The sequence below is a fragment of the Acipenser ruthenus genome, chromosome 7 (assembly GCF_902713425.1).
Source record: "Acipenser ruthenus chromosome 7, fAciRut3.2 maternal haplotype, whole genome shotgun sequence".
NCBI lineage: Eukaryota > Metazoa > Chordata > Actinopteri > Acipenseriformes > Acipenseridae > Acipenser > Acipenser ruthenus.
The window spans coordinates 42,453,124-42,476,916 of record NC_081195.1 but is presented as its reverse complement, the minus strand read 5'-3'; the positions used below and the strand labels follow the sequence as shown (position 1 = coordinate 42,476,916).

The window sequence follows — 23,793 nt, the reverse complement described above, 5'->3', positions numbered from 1 at the left end:
GAATTCCAAACTTATTTTACAGCAATCCAACAAAACATTCTAAGGGCCTAATTTACTAAGGGGCCCTAAAAATGAGTGTGCGTGTTAATTGAAATTAGCATGCGTGTTATTTGGTGCCCAATTTACTATTTCAAATAGCATGCACGCTATTCATTAAAGCACATGCTAATTGCCATGCATTAAATGTAGTACTTTAAACTATGGTAATCAAAATGAATATTATGAATTTTATGATAATGTATTTAGATGAGCGGTGTTCACATGATATTCACTAAAGGGTGTTAATTAGTGTGCACCTTAAAGTGATCATAATTAATGCTAAGGAAACCAGGTGTTAACACCAATTGGTGCACTATTTATAGCTCTTTTCTGGGCATTATGGAGGCAATACATGGATACAGAGGTTGTATGGTTAGGTGTCAAAGAGCTGCAGAAAATGAAAGGAAGAGAAGACTGGAACGCATTTTCAGACCCTGGCAAGCTCTCCTCGGCCTCACTGCAGAGGAGATCGTGGGAAGGTATCGATTGAGCACAGAGATTACATTGCTTTGCATGATCAGCTACAAGCTGATCTCGAGCCAAGAACTGCCAGGAGTAATGCTGTGCCTGGTCTAGTGAAGCTGCTGTGTCCATTGCATTATTTAGCCCCTGGCTCTTTTCAAACTACTGTGGGTGCAGGTGCTGGACTTTCCCAACCCACCTCTTCATGGCGAGTCCAGCAGATATTGCTTGCCCTACTGAAACTCTCTGGGATTTACTGGTATATTACATTTCCCACACAAAGGACTGGTTTACAGGACTCGAAAGTGGGCTTCCCCACTGTGATGGGTGTTATTAATTGTACTCTCATAGCACTGTCACCACCAAGTGAAAGGAAGCATATTTTCTGGAATAGGAAGCATTCCCTGAATGTGTATATATGGTGTGTGACTCTCAAATGAGAATCTTAAATGTGATTGCTGGCTATCCTGGTAGTGCCCACGAGAATTATATATTGAGACATAGTGGTCTGTTTGATTTGAGACAGTAAAATATGGGGAAGGGTGGCTGCTAGGTAGGTGTTATTGCATTCCACATGTTTGAAATTTGTAATTTTGCAAGAACAACCTAGTTTATTAGGTGATGCAGGCTATGGGCTAAGGCCATGGCTTTTAACCTCTGGCTGACCCTAGCAGTTCAGCAGAGCTCCAGTATAATACAGCACACATGTCTACACGCTTGATCATTGAGCGACATTTGGATAGTTAAACAGTCGGATTCAGATGTCTAGACAAATCAGGTGTGCTGCTGTATAGTCCTGCAAAATGATGTAGATCATTGTTGCATGCTGCATTTTGCACAACATAGCGATCAACAATGGTTTACCAGGAGACTTATCAGACTTCTGGGTGATAGTACAGGACAGAGAAGAGAAGTGAGGCTATGTATTAAGGACAATAAAAACAATACAAAAGTATGCCATTGCACAACATGACTTATTGTATATGCATAAAAAGGAGAGGAGGTGCGTAGTGTTTTTTTTTTTTTTTTTATATTACATACATATACTATCTTGTGACAAACTAATATTATATAAACACTACGGAAATAAAGATAGTGGAGCATCTGCTTATTTATTTCATCTGGACTTTCTCCCAGCAGCATCCTCCTGTGATTTGATGGGACTCCCTCCTCTCTCTCTTCGCAAACCAATTCTGCGTGTGCGTGGAGGACTGATGTTTGGAGTTGAAGTTGAGGCTGCAGCTGTGGTTGTCATTGAAGTATCATCCTCTGTGGTGAATGATGTGTTGATGCTGTTTCTGATCATAGTAGTTATCCTCTCCAGACCTCCAGTAAGTGTGGAATTCAGTGCTGTGATTCCTGCTACTGTCTGTTGATTTTCACTTGATCTATTAGCTGACAATCGATAGAGCTCTGGTCTGCCCTTGTAAAGCTTGTGTTTGTCTCTCCCCTGCCTTAGCGAGCTTTCTTTAGAGATGCACCCTGGTTTCAGATAGCTCCATCTTTTTGTATGTTTCAGGTCTAACAGCCCATACTGTTTCTGTTGATAATAGGGGATGGCTGTATCATATTGCACTGCATTTGATCTATCTAATCCGTGTCCTTGATTTTTCACAGAATGCTTCACCTTCACCTGGTGATGGGGAAAGAAACAAACTCCAAATTGAGGGTCAGCTCCTGGTCATCTGTGTTTTCATCCCCCACATGTGTGAGAACATTTGGCTCCTGAGAAATCTGTTCACCCTGTTCATCTTAAGTAGTTTCATCGTCTGGCAGAATTTGATCTTTCCCTCTTGAGCTAGAGGCACCGATTTAATTTAAATTTGTATTTACCTATACATTTTTAATAACTATGTTTTGGTATTAACTTACTTACACTCATAATGTCTTTAATATAGAGCAGTGAACATTACCTCTAAATAACAGGTTATATTAAGCTTTTAAGGACTAACATCAGCCATAAACGCTAATCAATGTCTTAGAATTTGTTATACTATTTATTACATTGGTAATTAATTGAATGATTAAAAAATATTTAATTCTTAAAATCAGATTCAAGTTTTTACATTAAGATGTTATATGCTGGGGGCTCCCGAGTGGCGCATCCAGTAAAAGCACTCGCTAGAGTGCAGGATGCGCTCTATAGCCTGGACGTCGCCGGTTCGAGTCCAGGCTATTCCACAGCCGACCGTGGACGGGAGCTCCAAGGGGCGGCGCTCAATTGGCTGAGCATCATCCGGGGGGAGGGAGGGTTAAGTTGGCCAGGGTGTCCTCAGCTCACCGTGCACCAGTGACCCCTGTAGTCTGGCCGGGCGCCTGCGGGCTTGCCTGTAAGCTGCCCAGAGCTGCGTTGTCCTCCGACGCTGTAGCTCTGAGGCGGCTGCACGGTGAGTCTGCAGAGTGTAAAGAAGTGGGCGGCTGACGGCACACGCTTCGGAGGACAGCGTGTGTTCATCTTCGCCCCTCCCGAGTCAGCGCAGAGGTGGTAGCGGTGAGCTGAGCCTAAAAAAATAATTGGGCATTTCAAATTGGGGAGATAATAATAAAAACTAATTGGCAACGACTAAATTAAATTAAAGTACCTGTAGGTTGTGAATCATCCGCAAGTCTCTGTGTCAATGGCACCGTGCACACCTTTGTAGCTCAGTTCCACCTGTCCTGATGGGCCTTTTCCTGGGCCTGTAGCCCCAGACTGGTTCTGAAGAAGTTTTTCTTTTAAGCTCGGTCCATGTTTTTGAGCATGTTTATGGGCCTTGGCCCGTGGCCCAGGGCATTGCCCTTCTCTTGTATGTTTGTCCATATTGCCTGCTTTCTGGAAGCAGTAGTTTTGGTGAAGGCTGGACCAGACAAGGTATTATAATTTGAAACAACCTCCTCTACTATAATTTCAAACTCGTATGCGTAAAGTTTTAGTTGCCTCTGCCTGTCCCCTGCTGAGGCCTATGTCTGCTGTTCAGTCATTTTCCCAATGTAAGTCACCTCCACCTTTCACAAAAAGCCACTGACAAATATAGACCTGCACTGCTGAGGCCTTTTGTTTCCTGCCTCTCTGGGGAAATCTTGGCAATTATCTTGCACCTTAAAATTACCGTTCATTATAAATTAACACACTCTGTATATTTAGCACACTCTATGGCTTGTAAACTTACCAGATGGCACACACATAGATTAGTGCCTTTTAGTAAATTAGGCAGCACTCGTTAGGCTCACTACTTAACGCATGTGCTAAATCTAAATTTAGCGCCCCTTAGTACATTTCTAGGGCCTAAATTACAGATAAACTGCAGATACAGTACACATTATGCTGTTTGTAGCTTTCTTTTTCACACTAAAAAGCAGGCCATGGTATTTAAATGTATTTTTGTTTACGACTGTAAGTCGTCCTGGATAAGGGCGTCTGCTAATAAATAAATAATAATAATAATAATAATGTTTGCTTAACTTTAGATACAGGTGGATTACATACTGTATTTCTAGAATTGGTTAGTTTCTCACTTCCTTCACTGCGAACATGCAGCTTCAATGACTTGTCACAGTGTTTCAGGCACCTTTCAATATTACACTTTCCATCAGCAGTGCAGTGCAAAAATAACATTTTCACTCCCCAGCAACCTGCTGATTTCCTGTGCTGATGTATTTGGAGTTCACTAAAATGATAACAGCACTAGCTGCACTGCAGATGAGGACGTTTTTCTATATATTTTGTAACAAAGTGTACGGCAAAGTAGTACATGGAATCTATGTCAGACCTAGGGTTGTAAGGGAGGGCTGTCTGTTTTAAGTGCTCTATTTTATGGCTACCAGCAATGGTAGCCATAGTGTCAGATTTAATAAAGAAAAGAAAACAAAGCTAAAAATAAGTTTGCCACACGAGGTGAGCGCTAGTCCCACTTAAAGGAACATCCCACTCCAGGAACCTACTACTCTATGCAAACCCTCTCTATACTGTTTGGGATCCCCTAAACTGACCTACTACTGGGCTCCCGGAGTCCCGGCCTTCTCATGGGGACTCCAGCCTCTTCAAATGGCCTCAGCTGGGCAATGCCTTCACGAGCACCGTGTTGCAGTTGCAGGGTTTCATGTAGTAGTTCTCTCCATGGAGCGGATGCTTTCCTCCATGATGTCAACACAGCAAGCTTTCGCTCAGCGCCCATCTGTACAGCTATGGCCATGCAGTAGCCTCGAGCTGTGGTGCAGACACTTTTTGAGCTGCGAGCAGGTTCCATGGGCACGCCCCCCAGCCAATCAGGACCTCCCGATCAACTCAGCACCTGGCGAGCCTACCTGCAGACGCTACCTTTTTGTTTCCGTTTGCTATGTTTAACACGTCACAATCCGTTTGACAGAATACATTATTACACTATAATGTTTCTGTATTACACTCTTTATTGCATTGTAAATACGGCTCATTTGAAGTCCTTTCAATGATTCTGGGAATTGTCCGTTAATTGTCTTACAACAGAGGTTAAATCATTGATCATCTCGAATGTTTTTTAAATCACATTTTTCACTGATTTCATGTAAACACTCAAGGGTTTTGTCTTGATTAGCTGCAAAGTCAGCAACTGGCTCGTTGACTTTGGACATTGCTTTTAATATTAAGTTGGCATTAGTGGTTTTTGGTGTCTTACTTGTGCTTCCATTTACTTTGGGAGTGGTTGTGGTTGCGTTCTGCGTTTCTCCAGCTACAGCAGAGGTTCCCAAATTTTCTTCCTGTGCCCCCCTTCAGAGATAACCTTTTTTGCTTCAGAGATGCATGCTCCATGTGCACTTCCCCTTCTAATAAACAGCACAGTATTTAGAAAAAGATGATTTCCCCAACATCTAATAACATCTTTTTCTGAAGACAAAAAGAAACACATAGCTTAGTACAACTATTCAAATACTTAATAAACTTGAATATAAAAGAACACCTAATTAGTCATATTTACCTCTGTGAGTAGGATGAGTTTGTTTTTTGCACAGTTTGTGGTATCTCAGCTTGATTTCGGAGAGTTTCAACCTCAGATCTGTCTGTACGTTCAAGCGATTTCTGTACTTGTTCTTGATGTAAATAAGCAAAGAAGACCCATGGTTTCACAGATATGTTGAGGCAAAGTGAACAATTATTTTGACGGCTGTTTGTGACAATTCAGTGAGCTCTTTTCGAATTGAGAGCCAGAACTGATCAATAGGCATAACTTTCAAATGATCTTTCAAAACAGAGTCACCAGCAACGTCAATCAAATTCTCTTTTAGCCTCACAGCAATCTTGGACTTTGCTACAAAGTTCTCTGAAAACGGATTTTGAACCCAGGCAAAATCCTGCAATTCATTTGCCTCACTTTTGGGAAAATATACTCTGAATTGTGTGCAAAGCTGAGACAAATGCTCCACTATCACATCTTTAACTTCCATGACCGACATTCCAAAATCCATAATGATAGAAGACAGTGTCGGGAACATAGTTACATCGTCTTGCATCACACAGCTACTCCAAAGCAGAAGTTTTTTTGTTACAGCTGTAACATCTGGTATTTTTGACAATTTTTGTATTTATAATGTACTTTTAATAATCATTTAATTGACCAACTACTTCTTACTTATAACTGAATTAGTTCAATACATGTAATGGTTGCTAGGAATGGGTGAAAGTGCTATGCAATACAAGTCTTACTTCCATCCTTATGGGTGTAGGCATCACAGTTTGTGTGTGTGTCTGTCTGGGTTTCTCTCTCTTTCTTTTCTCTCTATCATTCCCTTCCCCTTTCTCTCTCTCTTTTCCCTCCCCCTCTCTCTATCTGTCTCTCTCTCTCGTCTTAAGAGCTCATCTGAGGAATGTGCAGCAAAGTTTGGGGTTGTAGAATGTATCTATTGTGGGCTGGGATGGGGTTTGTGGGTTTATGTATTGTTACAATGTTAAACTCACTCACAGTTGGAAAAACAAGAGAGAGGCTGACATGTGCCAACTGTCCGGAGCTAATAGCTAAGTATTTTACTTTATCTGTTGCTCTGTACCAGGGTTAATTCATAAACTCTAGAAGTAGTGCATTTCTCTGTATAATTTTACCTGTATGTTGACAATAAAACCTGATTTACTGTGATTTGAAATTGTTAGCTGTGACTGGTCATGTTTACTCTTATGTCGATATAGATACATAAAAAAAAAAAAATATTAGGCCTTGTTTTCTTACAACTGCCCCACACAAGGTGCGTGTTTGTGTTATTATACATTCTGTGACACTTACCTAAAGTTATAGTGTGTAACTTTTAACAAAAATAAGTGGTTTTAGAACCACCTTTTAATTGGTTTGATTTTGGTTTGTATAGAGGCTCAAAACAGCTTTCTAAGCAGAAACAACTTGTTTGAAAACAAAAGTGTTTTCATCCATCCAAGGTCATGTTTACTCTCATGTGTCAATAGATATTAAGAAAATATTACCCAGTTTTCTTACCCAGTTTTTACCAGTGCTTAATTTGTAAAGAAAGAGGTGCTGGGGTGCAATGAAAAAGCATGTACTAGTGTTAGATTTTATAATCACGTATTCTACATCATATACAAAGTAGTAGTATGTGTAGAAAAATTAATTCAAGGGTGTGGGAGGTGACGACTATGTATTTTGCCCGTCCACATTTTTTGCTCTGTGTATATGCACTATTATTGTGTTTGTTATGGTTTGGTATTTAAAAGTTTTAAAATTAAATATAAAATGAAAAGGCATTCAGATGACTTCAGAAGGCTGACATTGATAAAATAAAAACACTACACCACACCCTCCACAAACATTGGTTTGACCCATGGTCCGCACTGTAATATCTAGATCTAACACTGTCAGTGCTGTGAATGCAACAGACCCTGCAGTTTGTGGAGACAGAAAAATTAAATATAGGATAGATCGTTGTTAGCTTGGTTTGTTTTTCTTCTCTTAATTAAATTATGTTCCTGCGTGGGAGTAGGGGTACAGGCAGGCATGAACGTGTTTAATTTCAACAACAACCTTATATAACATGTTGTCCCTGTTATTAAGCAGTAGTATTTAAAGCCAGTTTTCACTATAGTGAAGTAGGCTACTTTTTTCTAAAAACTTGTTGTTTATTAAAATTAATGTTCAGCTTTCATATTGAAGCTTGTTGTGTACTACTCATTCAATCAAGCCAAGTAATAATCTGCTTGTATCGTTCAAGACGTTTTTCAAGCAAGTAAGCTTATTTGTGTATAAAACACAACAATAGAGTCGCAGTCCTTCTTTCACAGCCAGTGTCATCTTTATGGCATGTAGCTGAAATTGTAAAGTAATTAAATGTCCCTGGCAGCGGACTGTGTTGAGAATTTTAAGAAAATGCATTTGCGTGAAAACACTTTACGACATTATTAACTAGCTGAAGAGGTGCCAGTGCTATGCCTCGTCAAGCCCAGAGGTGACGCGGCTGAGCCCCAGCCAGCCCCGGCACAAATGAACCACTTGTTCTTACCTTGCAAAGAAAGGTTAAGTTCATTGAGCTTGTCAAATATGGTGGCCGAATAGCCCAGTAAAACCTGAAAGCGCAGGTCGAGTAAGTGTTGGTGAAGTGGGGAGCAAGAGTTCATCAAAAACATATGCCAGTTTGAAAACCTCTGAGCTAGAGTTTCTAAAATTGACATTGCATTGTTTTTTTTTAAAATAGACAATACTACAAGTGCTGTTGCAGTTCTTTTAAGCCAGGTTTATAAAACATTTTATTATTATTATTTTTTTTAAAGATAAATTAAAATGTTAAATGTTACAAAACAACTCAGAAGGTTTATTTTAAAGACTCAGAAGTGTGCCTGAATTGCTTGTTTAATTTCTTAATCTTTTTTTTTTGCTCTGGGCAGTGTTAAATAATACTTCCTGGTTTCTTTTTATTTTTAGAAACTAATATGTAGAACCCGTCATTCTGGAAATTTGTTTAACTTTTATTTATTTTTTTTTAGCTGGAGACATATTTCCATAGCTTCAACTTGTAAATGCTATTACTTCGTTTTGTTCAGAATACAGAACTCATTTAACTTTGCAGGAAGTTCTAAACTTTCACATATGGCGTTGCAAACCTTTTTATAATGAGATGTAAATACCAGCCTCTCCTGTATAATGAGCAGCCATTGATGCTGATCTTACACCTGCGCTGACAGGTACGACAGTTCTCCCCATATGTTCAGATTCATGTGCATTCACATTTATTGGGGTGAAGAAAAGCAAATGTGTTTTTGATTGCACATTTCCAATCTTTTGTAGTTTAATCTTTTTTTTTCTGGCATGAATCTGAAAAATACTGCAGCTTGACAAATCTATTGAACAACCTCACAATATTAGGATGCATATTGTGTCGCCAGACTTTTTATGTTATATAAGTGTGCATGCAGGGTAGGTCATAAAACGTATTTTGTTTTGACTGTCAATTGCAAATGCATGTACAGTGTCCACCTTATGTTTTTTCCTAAAAAAAACTTGACTGGCTTGTTGTGTAGGTTGTTAACCTGATATATTTGTTCATAAAAGGAAAAAAATAAAACTGAAAACCTGAGAACTACAGAACAAGGGTTGTTATCTTCTGGGTGTTTAGCAAAACTGGTTTATAGAAAATGCATGACCATGGCAGTTATACACTATACACTATAAAGGTAACAAATAAGCTGAATGCTCCCTTATGTGGTGCATCGACTTTTCAGCACTATGAAATAAAAAACAACATTTTGTAGAGCTTGAAGTTTGTGATTTCATACAGTCCACACATTGTCTATATCCATGTATCAGCCCTTAGAGGAAATGCAATGCCTTCATTTTACAAGACCCTGAGCATAGGGAGTCAGGATATTAAACTGCTGTCGGAGACAAGTGGCTCCCCTGCTGTGTCTGGGATTAATTTATGGGAGACATTAAAAGCATAGTTTGGGGGCAGGATTATTTACTCTCCTTGACTATCAGCAAATGAATGAAGGAGGGCTACGGGGCAGTCAGTGGCGGCTCTAACTCAACAGAAACAGGAGTAGTTTGCAAACATGTAATAAAATAGAAATGGGAAAGTAATCTGTACCATTGACATGCCTTGTCAATTTTACTGGACAAAACTGTTAATGGAACTTGACTGAAAATATATTACTCACTCGCTATAACACAGGTCTCGGGACACACACTATATGAGCGTTGTAACTGAACAGCGTTAGAAACAGGGGAGGGGATGGGGGGCGCCGCGGGACACAACAACACACATCTGACTAAAATACAAAATAAAATAACTCCCTCTCTACAATGCACATACTGTATAGTGAAGCAAATATATAACTTTCCCTGAATTAACCATGCATAAAGCACCATGTAATTGACGCTATATTTTTTACAAAAAAAAAAAAAAAAAGGTAACATTCCCACTCGTGGATCATTTTAATTAGCAGTTTTTAAACTATAAATAACCTGGCTAAACAGAGTTCGGGAGTTAAGTTTGAAGCGACAGACAAGCAAACCAAGTGTGAGAAGGAGAGCGGGTTGGGACAGGGGAAGAGGGAACGGGCGCGCTCCAGGTTCGGCTGCCGGAGCAGGGCTGAAGCGAAGTTCAAGCGTCTTGTCTCCCAGAGAAAGCCGCAGCTCCTCAGCAAAAAAGTAAATACATTAGAAAAGATAACCATGTAATAGGCCTAATATTTATTTAGTTATAAAATGAATGCTGAATAAGATGTCTGTGTTATAAAGTGCCAGTACAGCTGTTCTTCAGTTCAGATACTGTATCAAAAGGTAGAGACAGAAACGGAAGTTAGACTGAGAAGTTGCTTACAGTTTGAACACCGGTACTGTATTTACTGTAGAAATATTGCAAGAATCACTAGTATAGGGAATTAGGGGACATGCTGTAGGAGCGTTATATTCGAGGCACGTTATAACCGAGAGCCTTATAGCGAGGGAGCACTGTAATAGAAAAAAGCTGTCTGTAAACTGTAATGGCACCATCTCAAAGTGTGTGGTATGTATCGTTACAGAGGTTTGAAGGGACCCCTCTGATTGTTTAGGGATTTTCTGTCAGCTGTTAAAAGAAACCAGAAATTCAATGCTGGTACTGTAGCACCTGAACTGGCAAAATGTATGCTATGTAATTTATTTTTTTTCAGACCAGTCCATCATCAATTCCTGGTTTTCCAAAACGTTTACAAATAAAATAACACTGAATTTAGCATTCGCCGACACTCAGGCTGATCTGAACACATCTGAACTGAACACATTCAAACATTTCTGTTATAACACTAACATTTCTAAGACCTGGAGGACTCACACTGAATATGAAAGTAATTTAAAAGGAAGTCAATAAATCACGTACTACATATCGGTACATCTTAAGACAGGGATGGCTTTTCAGCATATGGGGTAGAAATCATGTGTTATTACCTGGGCATGTAGAGAACTCTTTCTGCAACTACAAAGCCTACTCTGAAGAAAAGATTGCTGGCAGGAATGAATGGGAAAACCAGGAACAGGATCCCCACTAACACCTCTCTGTTGTTCATTTTCTGAAAAAAGAAAACAAAATACAAAAGAAATCAAATTTGTGAGAAAGCAATTAATACAGTATATCATATTTTACAGTTGGTAAGAATGTGTTCTACATTGGAGCTGATGCCTAAAACCCAGGGACGAGGTGGATTACTGCAATAACCAAACAGAATGTCACTCATGCTTACAGTACTTCTACTTGTAGGTAACTCTGGAAGGTGGCTATAAAGGTTAACTGCTCATTTATATGCCTTTCCAGATAAGCAGTGTCAAACCAAACATGTACATTTTCAAAACATGAAAATCTCTCAAAGCGCAACAGCCACATGTAACTAATCTAACTAATCATACTTAAAAATATAACCTCAAACCTCTCTGGAGCACCATGTGTCAGTTGATGGACATCTTAACAGAGGTCTATGTCACAACAAGACATAACCTGCCTTTCTTTGCTGATCACTTCTGACAACTACAGTCATCTTCACATTGCAAGAGGAATTCACCCCAAAGCTCTTCCATGCTCTAATCAGCAATAGTTTCTGTTTGCTTAACAGCAATAAATTCTGGTCATTTATCTGTAAGTAAATCTCAAGTTGTAGGGCCCACTTGACTTGAAGAATCTGCATTTTGCCATATATACGCTGGCTCCTGTCAGCCCTTTTAAAAAGTTCTACACAAGTTTAAAAAAAAAACAAAAACATGACAAACAGGATGGTTCTGGATGTACTGTATTTGCTAACTTCTGCAATAAAATAAATAACCCAACACTTCTCTGTAAAGTAAAGCAGCATTGCCATATTCATTCCATTCCATTGCTGTTATGCTGCCTTGTATTTACTTGGGTGATATATATTAAGTGCTCAATATTGAAAAAAAAAAAAACAACACTAGACTAATCCTAATTAACTAATTAATTACATACTTTTATGAAAATACTTGAACACAAACTTGTGTTCAAGAATAACACTTTCTGACCACCTGTTGGCTAAATGCAAAGATAAACACTAAACACACAACGTGAAGTTATATTAGTCACAGTGTTAAAATTGAAAGCCACTTTAAAACTAGCAAAAGAGTAAAACAGGAAGTTGTCCATGCTGCAACTATTAAAAGTTTAACACAGCAATCCTTTGTCCAGAAGTAAAATATCACTGCAAAGCAGCTCTGAGCAAGAGTGCATTTAGTGCCCATGAGAGCTATTCTAACACAGAACTAGCAAATAGTGGGGGAAAGTGCACAGGTTAACGATGGCCTAGGGGAGTGATTCGAAATGCATACACATGGGTATGTGCCCTCATGAAAAGATGGAATCAAGGGGTTCCAACAATTTCCATGAAATTAATTTAAAAAAAGTTTTGCACAAGTGTTCAAATATGTCTGCTGTGGACCTGATATGGTGTTGGAATCCATCCATTATTGTACAGGTATGCTTCAAAATCTTAAACAACTCACCAGTGCCATTTCAGGATAGGCAAGCGGTTAGAAAATGAATATAAAAACATGTGAGAAACAAACTTTTATGGAGGCATCCGGACCAAATATAAAATGACAGATATTCTATTAATCTGTACGAGGAATACAAGCAGAAGCAAGTCATACAACCCTCATTACAAAAAGAATGTCTGGGCACTTTAATTTAGACCTCTAGATCTGTATCTAGAGTGTCTCTGGCTTTACTGAAAATGCATGCTTGCTATAACATGTGTCTCTTTTAAAACTGCACTGACCTTATTAAATACAAGTGTACAGCAGGCAAGAACTATGGTACTAATTTGCATTAATAAATGTCAAAATTACATTCAATAAGAATGTATCCCTATTCTGATTAATAATTTAATGTCTTCACTCTTCACAACAATCAAGACAACTACGATCCCCATCATTTATAAGTGCATCTTTAAGAGTAAAAGATGTCAGTTTGATCTGCATGCCATGTAATATTTCTTCATTTGCCTCCATTATCACTTTAATTTACAGGTTATTCCATGCCTGAGGATTAATGGTGCTAAGTACACTATGTAACACAATTTTTGTTCCGGGTAGTAAGTGTTATTTCCTAATTGCTTATGCCTCAAAAGTATAGAAAATGGCTATTATTCCCCACAAATTTACCTATTTCCAATGAGAAAACGGGCGAATTTGTGTCTTTTCGTTCACATAAAGTCAGAAAAAAACAACATATGAATCCAAATTAACATGTATTTATACTAAAGTAATACAAAAATGACTACAAAAGATTTAGAAGTGAGTAGTTTTTCGACATTTACGATTATACTGTAAATCACTTTCACGAATCAGCCCCCAAATGTAGTCTCCCATCATGTTCTCGTTATACTGTCCTTGGTAGCGGCGTTCAAAGTCCAGTATATCCTGTGGAAGCGCTCGCCTTGCTCCTCCGAGTACGCTCCCATGTTCTCCTTGAATTTATCAAGATGAGCATCAAGGATATGGACTTTGAGGGACATCCTACAGCCCACTGTGCCGTAGTTCTTCACCAGAGTCTCAACCAGCTCCACATAGTTTTCGGCCTTGTGATTGCCCAGGAAGCCCCGAACCACTGCGACAAAGCTGTTCCAAGCCGCTTTCTCCTTACTAGTGAGCTTCTTGGGGAATTCATTGCACTCCAGGATCTTCTTTATCTGTGGTCCGACGAAGACACCGGCTTTGACCTTTGCCTCAGACAGCTTAGGGAAGAAGTCTTGAAGGTACTTGAAGGCTGCCGACTCCTTATCTAGAGCTCTGACAAATTGTTTCATAAGGCCCAATTTGATGTGCAATGGTGGCATCAGCACCTTCCGGGGGTCCACCAATGGCTCCCACTTGACGTTGTTCCTCCCCACAGAGAACTCGGTCCGCTGTGGCCAGTCCCGCCTGTGGTAGTGCGCCTTGGTGTCCCTGCTGTCCCAAAGGCAAAGATAGCAGGGAAACTTGGTAAAACCGCCTTGGAGACCCATCAGGAATGCCACCATTTTGAAGTCTCCTATGACCTCCCAGCCGTACTCATCATACTTCCGCGTCCAGCAAGGTCTTGATGCTGTTGTAATCCTCTTTGAGGTGCACCGAGTGAGCCAGGGGAAGAGGCGGGTACTTGTTACCATTATGGAGCAGCACGGCTTTGAGGCTCCTGGATGAACTGTCAATGAAGAGGCGCCACTCATTCTGGTTACAGGCGATTCCGATTGCCTTGAACAGACTGGTCACATTGTGGCAGAAGCAGAGCCCATCTTGACGGGTGAAGAAGCTGGAAAAAGGTTGGTGTCGCTTCCTCTGATCTGCGACTTGCACACTTTCATCCAACAAGTTCCACTGCTTGAGCCTAGACGTCAAAAGCTCGGCATTGGACTTGGTGAGACCAAGATCTCTAATCAAGTCGTTGAGGTCTTTTTGGTTGGGGTAGTATGGGTTTCTCTCCTCAGCTCCACCTCTGAAATTGTCATCTGGATCTACAACGTCTTCCTCGCTCTCTGACTTGCTGCTCTCTTCTAAAGACAGCTGCTCTCTCTCCGGAGGAGTGGGTACGGGGAGCTCATGGCAGTGTGGCACCGGGGCGATGGATGAAGGAAGGTCCGGATACGTGATAGCAGGTGCATTCTTGCCAGTCCGATGTTTGGAAGGGTCCACCATGCAGAAGTAGCAGTTGCTTGAGTGGTCAGTGGGTTCCCGCCAAATTCTTGGGATAGCGAACTTCATGGCTCTCTTTTCCCCTCTGTACCATCCTACAAAAATACATTTATTTCACCCATGACTAACGTGTAAGAGATTCTCGCAACATTTTTCATATATGATATATTTTTTCAATAACATTGAAAATTGTAAAACATTTTAAAATTAAAAAATTTAAAAAATTTTAACAAATTTTATAACATAAAATTCCGAGCAACAATTGTCCACCTTACCAGAGTTTTTTTGCAGTGCTTGCAGGTGAAATGAGGTGCCCAGGGTTTGTCTTGATCCCCGACAGGCATGCCGAAATATGCCTTGTAGGCCGCACACATCTTAGCAGATGCTTCCACGGAGTACTTTTTCGCTCGTCTTGATAAATTGGCCGCAGACATAGCATCTGCCGGATGCTTGCAGCCTCTTGATGCCATCTCAAAAAAATGCAGATATGTATCCACTTAGGCAGCTGGAACTAAACTGAACTGGTGGGCTTAAGGCCCCTGTATTTGTACTACTATTTATATTACTGGAAAGTTCTAGAAAGTTCCAGAAGTTACTCCAAGTTTACTCAGCACTGAATCTATCTGGAATGTTCTGGAAAATAGGTAAATTTCAAAATATCACTGTCCTGGTCACAAAAGCAAAGTTTGTGGGGAATAATAGCCATTTTCTATACTTTTGAGGCATAAGCAATTAGGAAATAACACTTACTACCCAGGAACCAAAAAAAATAAAATAAATTGTTACACGGTGGTATCAATCAAATCTGCATTCACTGGTTAAATGTGTAACTATTAGTTTATTTTGTTGTGCACACTGTAACACTATACAAAGACAGGTGTGTCATTTCTTATATTATTTCTAAAAGAAAAGAAAAAATCCCTTTCCACTCCATCCCCAACAGTATGTTGACAGCAATATTAGATTGTGTTGAAAAGACATTTGCGCTAATTGAAGGCAAGAGGTATCTTGCAAAACATGACTTGAACCAATCAAGAAAATTCGGAACTTTCAACCTCTACTCCACTTCCATTTGCCTGAAGACTCCAAACATTACAGCACAAGTTTATATCTGCAGCACTGCAAGGTCCTGAGTTCATAGCCATGCTGTGCATGTCAGGCTGTGAAACAAACTGGAAGTCTTTGCTAGACAGAGAAGACCAATTTAGGAAGAATTTAGAACTGCATTGCAAGTCTGGGAGGTCTGGTGGTCCAGTGGGGAAAGAGAAGATCCTGATACCAGGAGGTTTCCCGTTCAAATCCCAGCTCAGCCACTGACTCACTGTGTGTGACCCTGAGCAAGTCATTAAACTCCCTGTGCTCTATTCTTCAGATGAGACGTAAAACTGAGGTCCTATGGTAAGTGACTGTAGCAGCAGCAGTTGTTGATGTGTCTGCTAAATGACCAATTAATAATAATAATACGTTCAATTTTCTCAGTGTCTAGCTACTGAATCTACTTTACAGCAAAACTCTGCTGGAAAACTGTACAGTATGTATGATACTGCATTCATTTAGGCTGCATGCGGATCACACTGTTTTCAGGATGACCCTGCAATAGATGATGCTTGAAAGTCAAAAGAAGCTAATAATAAGTGCACTGCCACCTCCCACTACATTTTGGAGTCATGAAATAATAAAGAATATTGATTGAGTTGATACTGTTTATTAGACTATCTGTTATATACTGTACAGTACAAACCTACCTAGTTTTCAAGACCTCAAAGGTCTCTTCTTAAGATGTGAGTGGAAATTTAAATAAACAGGTGTTGTTTACATTTGCTTATCTCAATGTATTTAATTTGTATTTCTTCACTTACACCTGAAGAAGAATTGTTTGAGGTCTTGAAATAAACGGTATCCGTTCTTTAACTCAATCATCATGATTACCTTGAATAACACTAGGATTAAAAGATGAAAAAGTGGTACATTATAAAGTTATGCATTTCAAAAGGGATTTCCTTGTCTAGATAACTGAACTTAAACTGCATAAAATGTCAAAGAAAAACAAGATACTGATACCAGTACAGAATTATTCTCTAATTTGTGCAACTATGCATTTGTAATGGTTTTAGGATCAAGTCCATCCTTACAGTTTAATGCTGAGTTATTTTATGTTTATAAAGTACTGCGGGCAGCAGTGTGGAGTAGTGGTTAGGGCTCTGGACTCTTGACCGGAGGGTTGTGGGTTCAATCCCCAGTGGGGGACACTGCTGCTGTACCCTTGAGCAAGGTACTTTACCTAAATTGCTCCAGTAAAAACCCAACTGTATAAATGGGTAATTGTATGTAAAAATAATGTGATATCTTGTAACAATTGTAAGTCGCCCTGGATAAGGGCGTCAGCTAAGAACTAAATAATACTAATAATAATAAAGTAGACATAGTATGAATTTATAAAACAGCTGTGACAGTCTGGCTCGCAGTGGTGTGGTGGATGACGTCACGGACCAGGAAGTAACTGACTCCAAACAGTGGATGGGCGGGTGAAACTGAGTGCAAAAGCACTCAGCGTATTTAATAACAAACAAACAAAATATTTAAACAAAATACAAACAAAAGGGCACGAGGGCCAAACGAATAAATAAACAAACAAGTAAGTGCCGTGCTGGATTATCCAGCACGTATTAGCAATTGTTTTTTAAATATTATTCCTTCTCTCCGCTCCCCGTACTCTCTACTCCAACACCCCAACATCAAGTGCAGAGAGCTGCAGGTTTATATACTCTGGCCGAGGGATTAACTAGTTGGTAATTATCTTATTATCCCCCGGCCAGAGTCTGCACGCGTTTGGTAAGGATGCATGACTGTCAGCTATTTAAATAATCAGTAGCTGATCAGCCATGCATCCTCACGGGGTTTTTAAATAATAATAAAAGACGCGGCGCTTTTACCCGCGCCGCAAACAAAAATACAAATAATAATAAATAGGGGCGGGACACTCCGCCACACATGCCCCCCCTTGTGCGCAGCACACATGGCCCCAACGGCCACCTCCCCCCTCAGTCTTAAAGTCCCGGAAGAGGGGGAAGCAAGTTACTTCTGGGGGGTGGCCATGGTGGAATCTCTGGCACCCCCCCATTCTTCGTGGCCGGCAGCTCCCTCTTCCGGGGCTCCCGCCACACTCTATCCTGCCGCGAAAGTGCGGCTGGGGGAGCTGGTCTCCTGACCTCTCCCCCCTTCTTCATGGCCGGCAGTTCCCCTCCGTGGGGCTCCGACCACATGATCTCCAGCCGCGAAAGTGCGGCTGGGGGAGCTGGTCTCCTGACCTCCCCCCCTTTCTTCATTTCTGGCAGCTCCCTTTCATGGAGCTCCGGCCATCGTGTAGCGACCCCAGGCGAAGCAGGATCCCTGGCGACCCCAGGTGAAGCCGGACCCTCGACGACCCCAGGCGAAGCAGGATCCCTGGCGACCCCAGGCAAAGCCGGACCCTCGACGACCCCAGGCGAAGCAGGATCCCTGGCGACCCCAGGCGACGGCAGCAGCAGCGGACCCTCGGAAGGCGACGGCAGCAGCAGCGGACCCTCGGAAGGCGACGGCAGCAGCAGCGGACCCTCGGAAGGCGACGGCAGCAGCAGCGGACCCCCGGAAGGCGACGGCAGCAGCAGCGGACCCTCGGAAGGCGAACTCGGGAGGGGAGCCCCTGGCCATGGAGGCGGCAGCGGGAGCTCCACTTCTCCCTCGTACCCTGTGTCCTGTGGAGAACAAAAGGCAGCCCCAGGCGATGCAGAACAGCCATCCCCAGGCAATGGCGATGGTGGGAGGGGAAAGCAGTCCTCCCACAGCGGCTGAGACGGAACCAGCAGGTATTTACCCTCTGCTGGTGGAGCTGGGAGTGGCAAGCAGTCCTCCCACGGCGGCTGAGGCGGAACCAGCAGGTATTCACCCTCTGCTGGTGGAGGTGGGAGGGGCAAGCAGTCCTCCCACGACGGTTGAGGCAGAACCAGCAGGCATTCACCCTCTGCTGGTGGAGGTGGGAGGGGCAAGCAGTCCTCCCACGACGGTGGAGGCGGAACCAGCAGGCATTCACCCTCTGCTGGTGGAGGTGGGAGGGGCAAGCAGTCCTCCCACGACGGTGGATGTGGAACCAGCAGGCATTCACCCTCTGCTGGTGGAGGTGGGAGGGGCAAGCAGTCCTCCCACGACGGTGGAGGCGGAACCAGCAGGCATTCACCCTCTGCTGGTGGAGGTGGGAGGGGCAAGCAGTCCTCCCACGACGGTGGATGTGGAACCAGCAGGCATTCACCCTCTGCTGGTGGAGGTGGCGGAGGCAGAGGCAGCTCTTGCTGCTCTGCTCCTGGTGATGGTGGAGACAGAAGCAGCTCCTGCTGCTCTGCTCCTGGTGGTGGTGGAGACAGAGGCAGCTCCTGCTGCTCTGCTCCTGGTGGTGGTGGAGGCAGAGGCGATGGGGCGGATGCTGGCCACTCAGAGGGAGGCTGTGGCGGTGCTGGCTCCCTCTGCTGTGGCGGCTGGGCTGGTGTGTGCCGTGCTCCCTTCAGCAGCATAAATAGAGGCTGCTGGGGAACACCAGCATCCTGCCCTTCTCCCCCCCAGAAAAATTCAGGGGGTTGAGCCTGTAACTCCTCCCCTTCTGGCTCTTGGGACTGCAGCTTGGGTCCTAAGGCTGTGGAAGCGCAGACTTCCACCTCTTGGGCTATGGACGCACCGACTCCCCCCTCTTTGGGCTGTGGACGCACCGACTCCTCCCTCGGGCTGTGGACGCACCGACTCCTCCCTCTTGGGCTGTGGACGCACCGACTCCTCCCACTCGGGCGTAGGACGTTCGGGCTCCTCCCACTCGGGCGTAGGACGTTCGGGCTCCTCCCACTCGGGCGTAGGACGTTCGGGCTCCTCCCACTCGGGCGTAGGACGTTCGGGCTCCTCCCACTCGGGCGTAGGACGTTCGGGCTCCTCCCACTCGGGCGTAGGACGTTCGGGCTCCTCCCACTCGGGCGTAGGACGTTCGGGCTCCTCCCCAGGCTGTGGAGGCGAAACCAGCAGGCATTCTCCCTCTGCTGGTGGAGACGGTAGCGATGGCTCCTCTCCCTCTGATGCTGGAGACGGTAGCGATGGCTCCTCTCCCTCTGATGCTGGAGATGGCAGCGATGGCTCCTCTCCCTCTGATGCTGGAGACGGTAGCGATGGCTCCTCTCCCTCCGATGCTGGAGACGGTAGCGATGGCTCCTCTCCCTCCGATGCTGGAGACGGCAGCGATGGCTCCTCTCCCTCTGGCGCTGGAGACGGCAGCGATGGCTCCTCTCCCTCTGGCGCTGGAGACGGCAGCGATGGCTCCTCTCCCTCTGGCGCTGGAGACGGCAGCGATGGCTCCTCTCCCTCTGGCGCTGGAGACGGCAGCGATGGCTCCTCTCCCTCTGGCGCTGGAGACGGCAGCGATGGCTCCTCTCCCTCTGGCGCTGGAGACGGCAGCGATGGCTCCTCTCCCTCTGGCGCTGGAGACGGCAGCGATGGCTCCTCTCCCTCTGGCGCTGGAGACGGCAGCGATGGCTCCTCTCCCTCTGCTGGTGGAGACGGTAGCGATGGCTCCTCTCCCTTTTGTGCTGGAGATGGCAGCAGCAGGGTCTCTCCCATATCCGCAACCAGGTAGTTGAACACCATGGCTGCGATGTCTGGGAGGGAAGCTGGGTGGTGTTGCTGTTCCCAGGCCTCCCAGCGCTCCCCATCTCTTGCCCACAGGAGGTTGATCACTGCAGGGAGGGCTTCCTCATAATCCCTCCCCGGCTCCACCAGCCAGTCCCAGACTCCCTCAGAGGAGAGTGCATTCGTCCTCTTTGGAGGATGCAGGTCCTCCCTCACTGGACGCTCTGGCTCCTCTTTCTCCTGCCATGGAGGGGGTTGGTCGGGTGCTATGTGACCCACCTCCCCAACAGCGAAGCACCACTCCTCACCTTTCAAGCAGGTGGGGCAGACGTCCAGCATGGTTGAGCTACAGTGGGACCTGCGACCGGCCCCACGCTGCTGTAGCTGCTGCTTCCTCCGTCCGCTTCTTCCCATATTTTTTTTTTTTTTTTTTTTTTTTTTCCCCAAAAACCACACAAAAACACTTTGAAAAAAAAACGAACAAAAAAAACGAGCTTTTCTTTCCTGGTCCGGCTATTGGAGGCGTTTGTTTTGTCCCACGCAGGACACCATATGTGACAGTCTGGCTCGCAGTGGTGTGGTGGATGACGTCACGGACCAGGAAGTAACTGACTCCAAACAGTGGATGGGCGGGTGAAACTGAGTGCAAAAGCACTCAGCGTATTTAATAACAAACAAACAAAATATTTAAACAAAATACAAACAAAAGGGCACGAGGGCCAAACGAATAAATAAACAAACAAGTAAGTGCCGTGCTGGATTATCCAGCACGTATTAGCAATTGTTTTTTAAATATTATTCCTTCTCTCCGCTCCCCGTACTCTCTACTCCAACACCCCAACATCAAGTGCAGAGAGCTGCAGGTTTATATACTCTGGCCGAGGGATTAACTAGTTGGTAATTATCTTATTATCCCCCGGCCAGAGTCTGCACGCGTTTGGTAAGGATGCATGACTGTCAGCTATTTAAATAATCAGTAGCTGATCAGCCATGCATCCTCACGGGGTTTTTAAATAATAATAAAAGACGCGGCGCTTTTACCCGCGCCGCAAACAAAAATACAAATAATAATAAATAGGGGCGGGACACTCCGCCACACAGCTCTGTCTACAGACCCTGCTGGTTAATGTTAAAGGATTATAGTTTGATGTAATTTGATTACTTTTCCACAGGAACACTTGCTGGTCATGACCTCATTCCAATCAAATTTACTCATTGTTAAATATTAAACACAATTTAAAAGCAAGCATGGTAGAAAGTGATACCAAGCCTGGTTTTCAAAGCATAGACAGGAATTTATTACACACTGTCTGACATGAGAACAGTGTACAAAATCATCATGAATAGCAAAAGATATAACTAGGGCTTCTGATTTTCAGGGCTTTCGCTTTTTATGTACTTAGTGTTCCATTTTTATATACTCAAGAGTTTATTTTACAAATATTAAAATAGGGATAAAAATCTGTGGGAAAATTATCAGTATATACAGTTTACATGTGGAATATGATGTGTAGCAGATCTGGTTTCTGATTAAGTTTAATGTATGTCCCTGTATGATGAAGTCGAGGTCACATTTTCCCAAGTTAGTCGGTACTTTGAGAACGTTTGGGCAATCGCTGTGCTGACAGAAATAGTATCTGCAGGTAGGGTATGAACGTGACATCAGCACAAAACAAGCCAGGTTTATTCGCACTGAAATCATAAAAAGAAAAGAAAGCCATGGGGGAAACGCATCAAAAATCACACTTGACATTTCCATCAATGCGTTCCATAAGTTTACCAACTAGAGCATCATCATTTTCTATCAAATATTTAGATTAATATTGTCGTCGTTAGGCAGTATTTTTTTTTTAAGCTGATGGACACTTGGACAGTACTGTCGCACTGCCAATACATACCCCTCTGCAATAAACAGTGGCTGTCCAGCAAAGCACAGCGCTCTGATAAACTCTGATTCACAGTCATTCTGCGCTGTCATTCTGCGCTGTTCTTGCTTTAGTTTCATGTGTCGCTTATTTTTCAGTATGTTCTTTTATTGTCAGTGCTTACATGTACCTCAATGCAGCAGTATTTGCAGCGCTATGCATCCTCTGCCTCAACTGACCCACTTCTGCTATTTGGCTTTTTGTATACTTCGAAACATTTGTTTTCTTTTGAATATTCATAAACTCTTTTGAATATTCATAAACTGGTTTACGTTTTCTCCCCATTCCTCATCCACATCCAATATTACATTTTCTTGTCAGTATTTCAATTTTTTTTGGATCAAGCTAGTTACTACGCCAGGCACAGCAATCAGGCTTTGATTGGCCAACAGAATCAGGTGATAATATGTTTGTGAACAGAGAACCAATTTGAATGCCATTTGATCCTCTGAAGTTCTAAACGTGTCTGCTGCATACAAGGATGCAATGTAAGGTTGATTATTACAATGTCAGTAAAAATAAAACAGTATTTTAAATCAAAGTATTGTGTATTTCCTATAAAATAGTACTGTGAAAATATTAAATAGTTGACAAAAAACAGGTACAAATCAGTAAAAACTGAGGTTCAGTAAAAAAAAAAAAAAAAATTTCAGTAAAATTCGGTATAAACTGGAAATGCGGAACACTACATATACTGTATGAAATTATTGTTTTAGGTTACTTTCCCAAATAATGTATAGTAACGCTACAGTACACTTAAATTGTACCTGTTTTCCTTTGCTGTCTTCCACAATGAAATCCTTATGGTCATGCTCACATTCTTCTGGGGTTTTTGTGTGTTTAGGCATTTTTTCACATTTCACCACAATTTGCAATTCTGTTTTAAATTCCACAAGTGTGTAACAATTCCCTATCGAACTGTAATATAGCTTTACATCTTGCCAACAAGAATGCGTGTTCTAATTGTAATCTTGCTTTAAATCTCGCAAGTGTGTTACAATCCTCCAATAGAAATGTAGGAATTTGCTGCCACTCAGTAGTTGGGGTGGGGTTAAATTATTCAGAACAAATCAATGCAGTTAAAAGTGGAAAAGTCATCAGGGGTGTTTTATCGTTTTTTATCGGTTAAAACCAAAAAATCAAAAGCCCTAGGTATAACATATTCAGGAGTTCAAATAAAGGTGTACAGTATTACCTTTCTTTAAATCAGGGAGCAGGGGATACACTAATTACTGGTTTAAATATATTGCCCAGGGTTTTGCAATCACAGCCTGTGTTCAACAGTAAAAAACCTGAATGCATTAAGCTGTCTGCTGTCACAGATGTTTGCTGCCTTGAATACCAAAGTAACTGTAAAGGTCCTCTGGAGAAATGACTCAACACAATATTTCAGTGTCTGACCTAATACAAAATAAAAATATATCATAATTTCTCATTTCTGCAACAAAACATTCATGTGATATAAGGATCCTAGGATCACAGAATGTTTGCACTTGATCTTTCTTTTTATAAAATGTCTACAGTAGTGATTTGTATGTAGTAAAATACTCGCCTATCAAAAATAAAAGAAAATGTACCATTACTCCAGGTACCACAATATCCCCAGGTATTTTACATTAATGGTGGAGGTG

General features: G+C 42.6%; 1 protein-coding gene across 1 annotated transcript in view; it reads right to left on the bottom strand.

Moving 5' to 3' along the window:
- Window positions 1–23,793, bottom strand: part of LOC117416002 (protein O-mannosyl-transferase TMTC1-like) — a 102,526-nt gene that overhangs the window by 32,480 nt on the left and 46,253 nt on the right. The window contains exon 8 of the mRNA XM_034027001.3: window positions 10,875–10,996. Within this exon, the coding sequence (XP_033882892.1) occupies window positions 10,875–10,996 (122 nt within the window). The remainder of the gene's footprint in view (window positions 1–10,874; window positions 10,997–23,793) is intronic.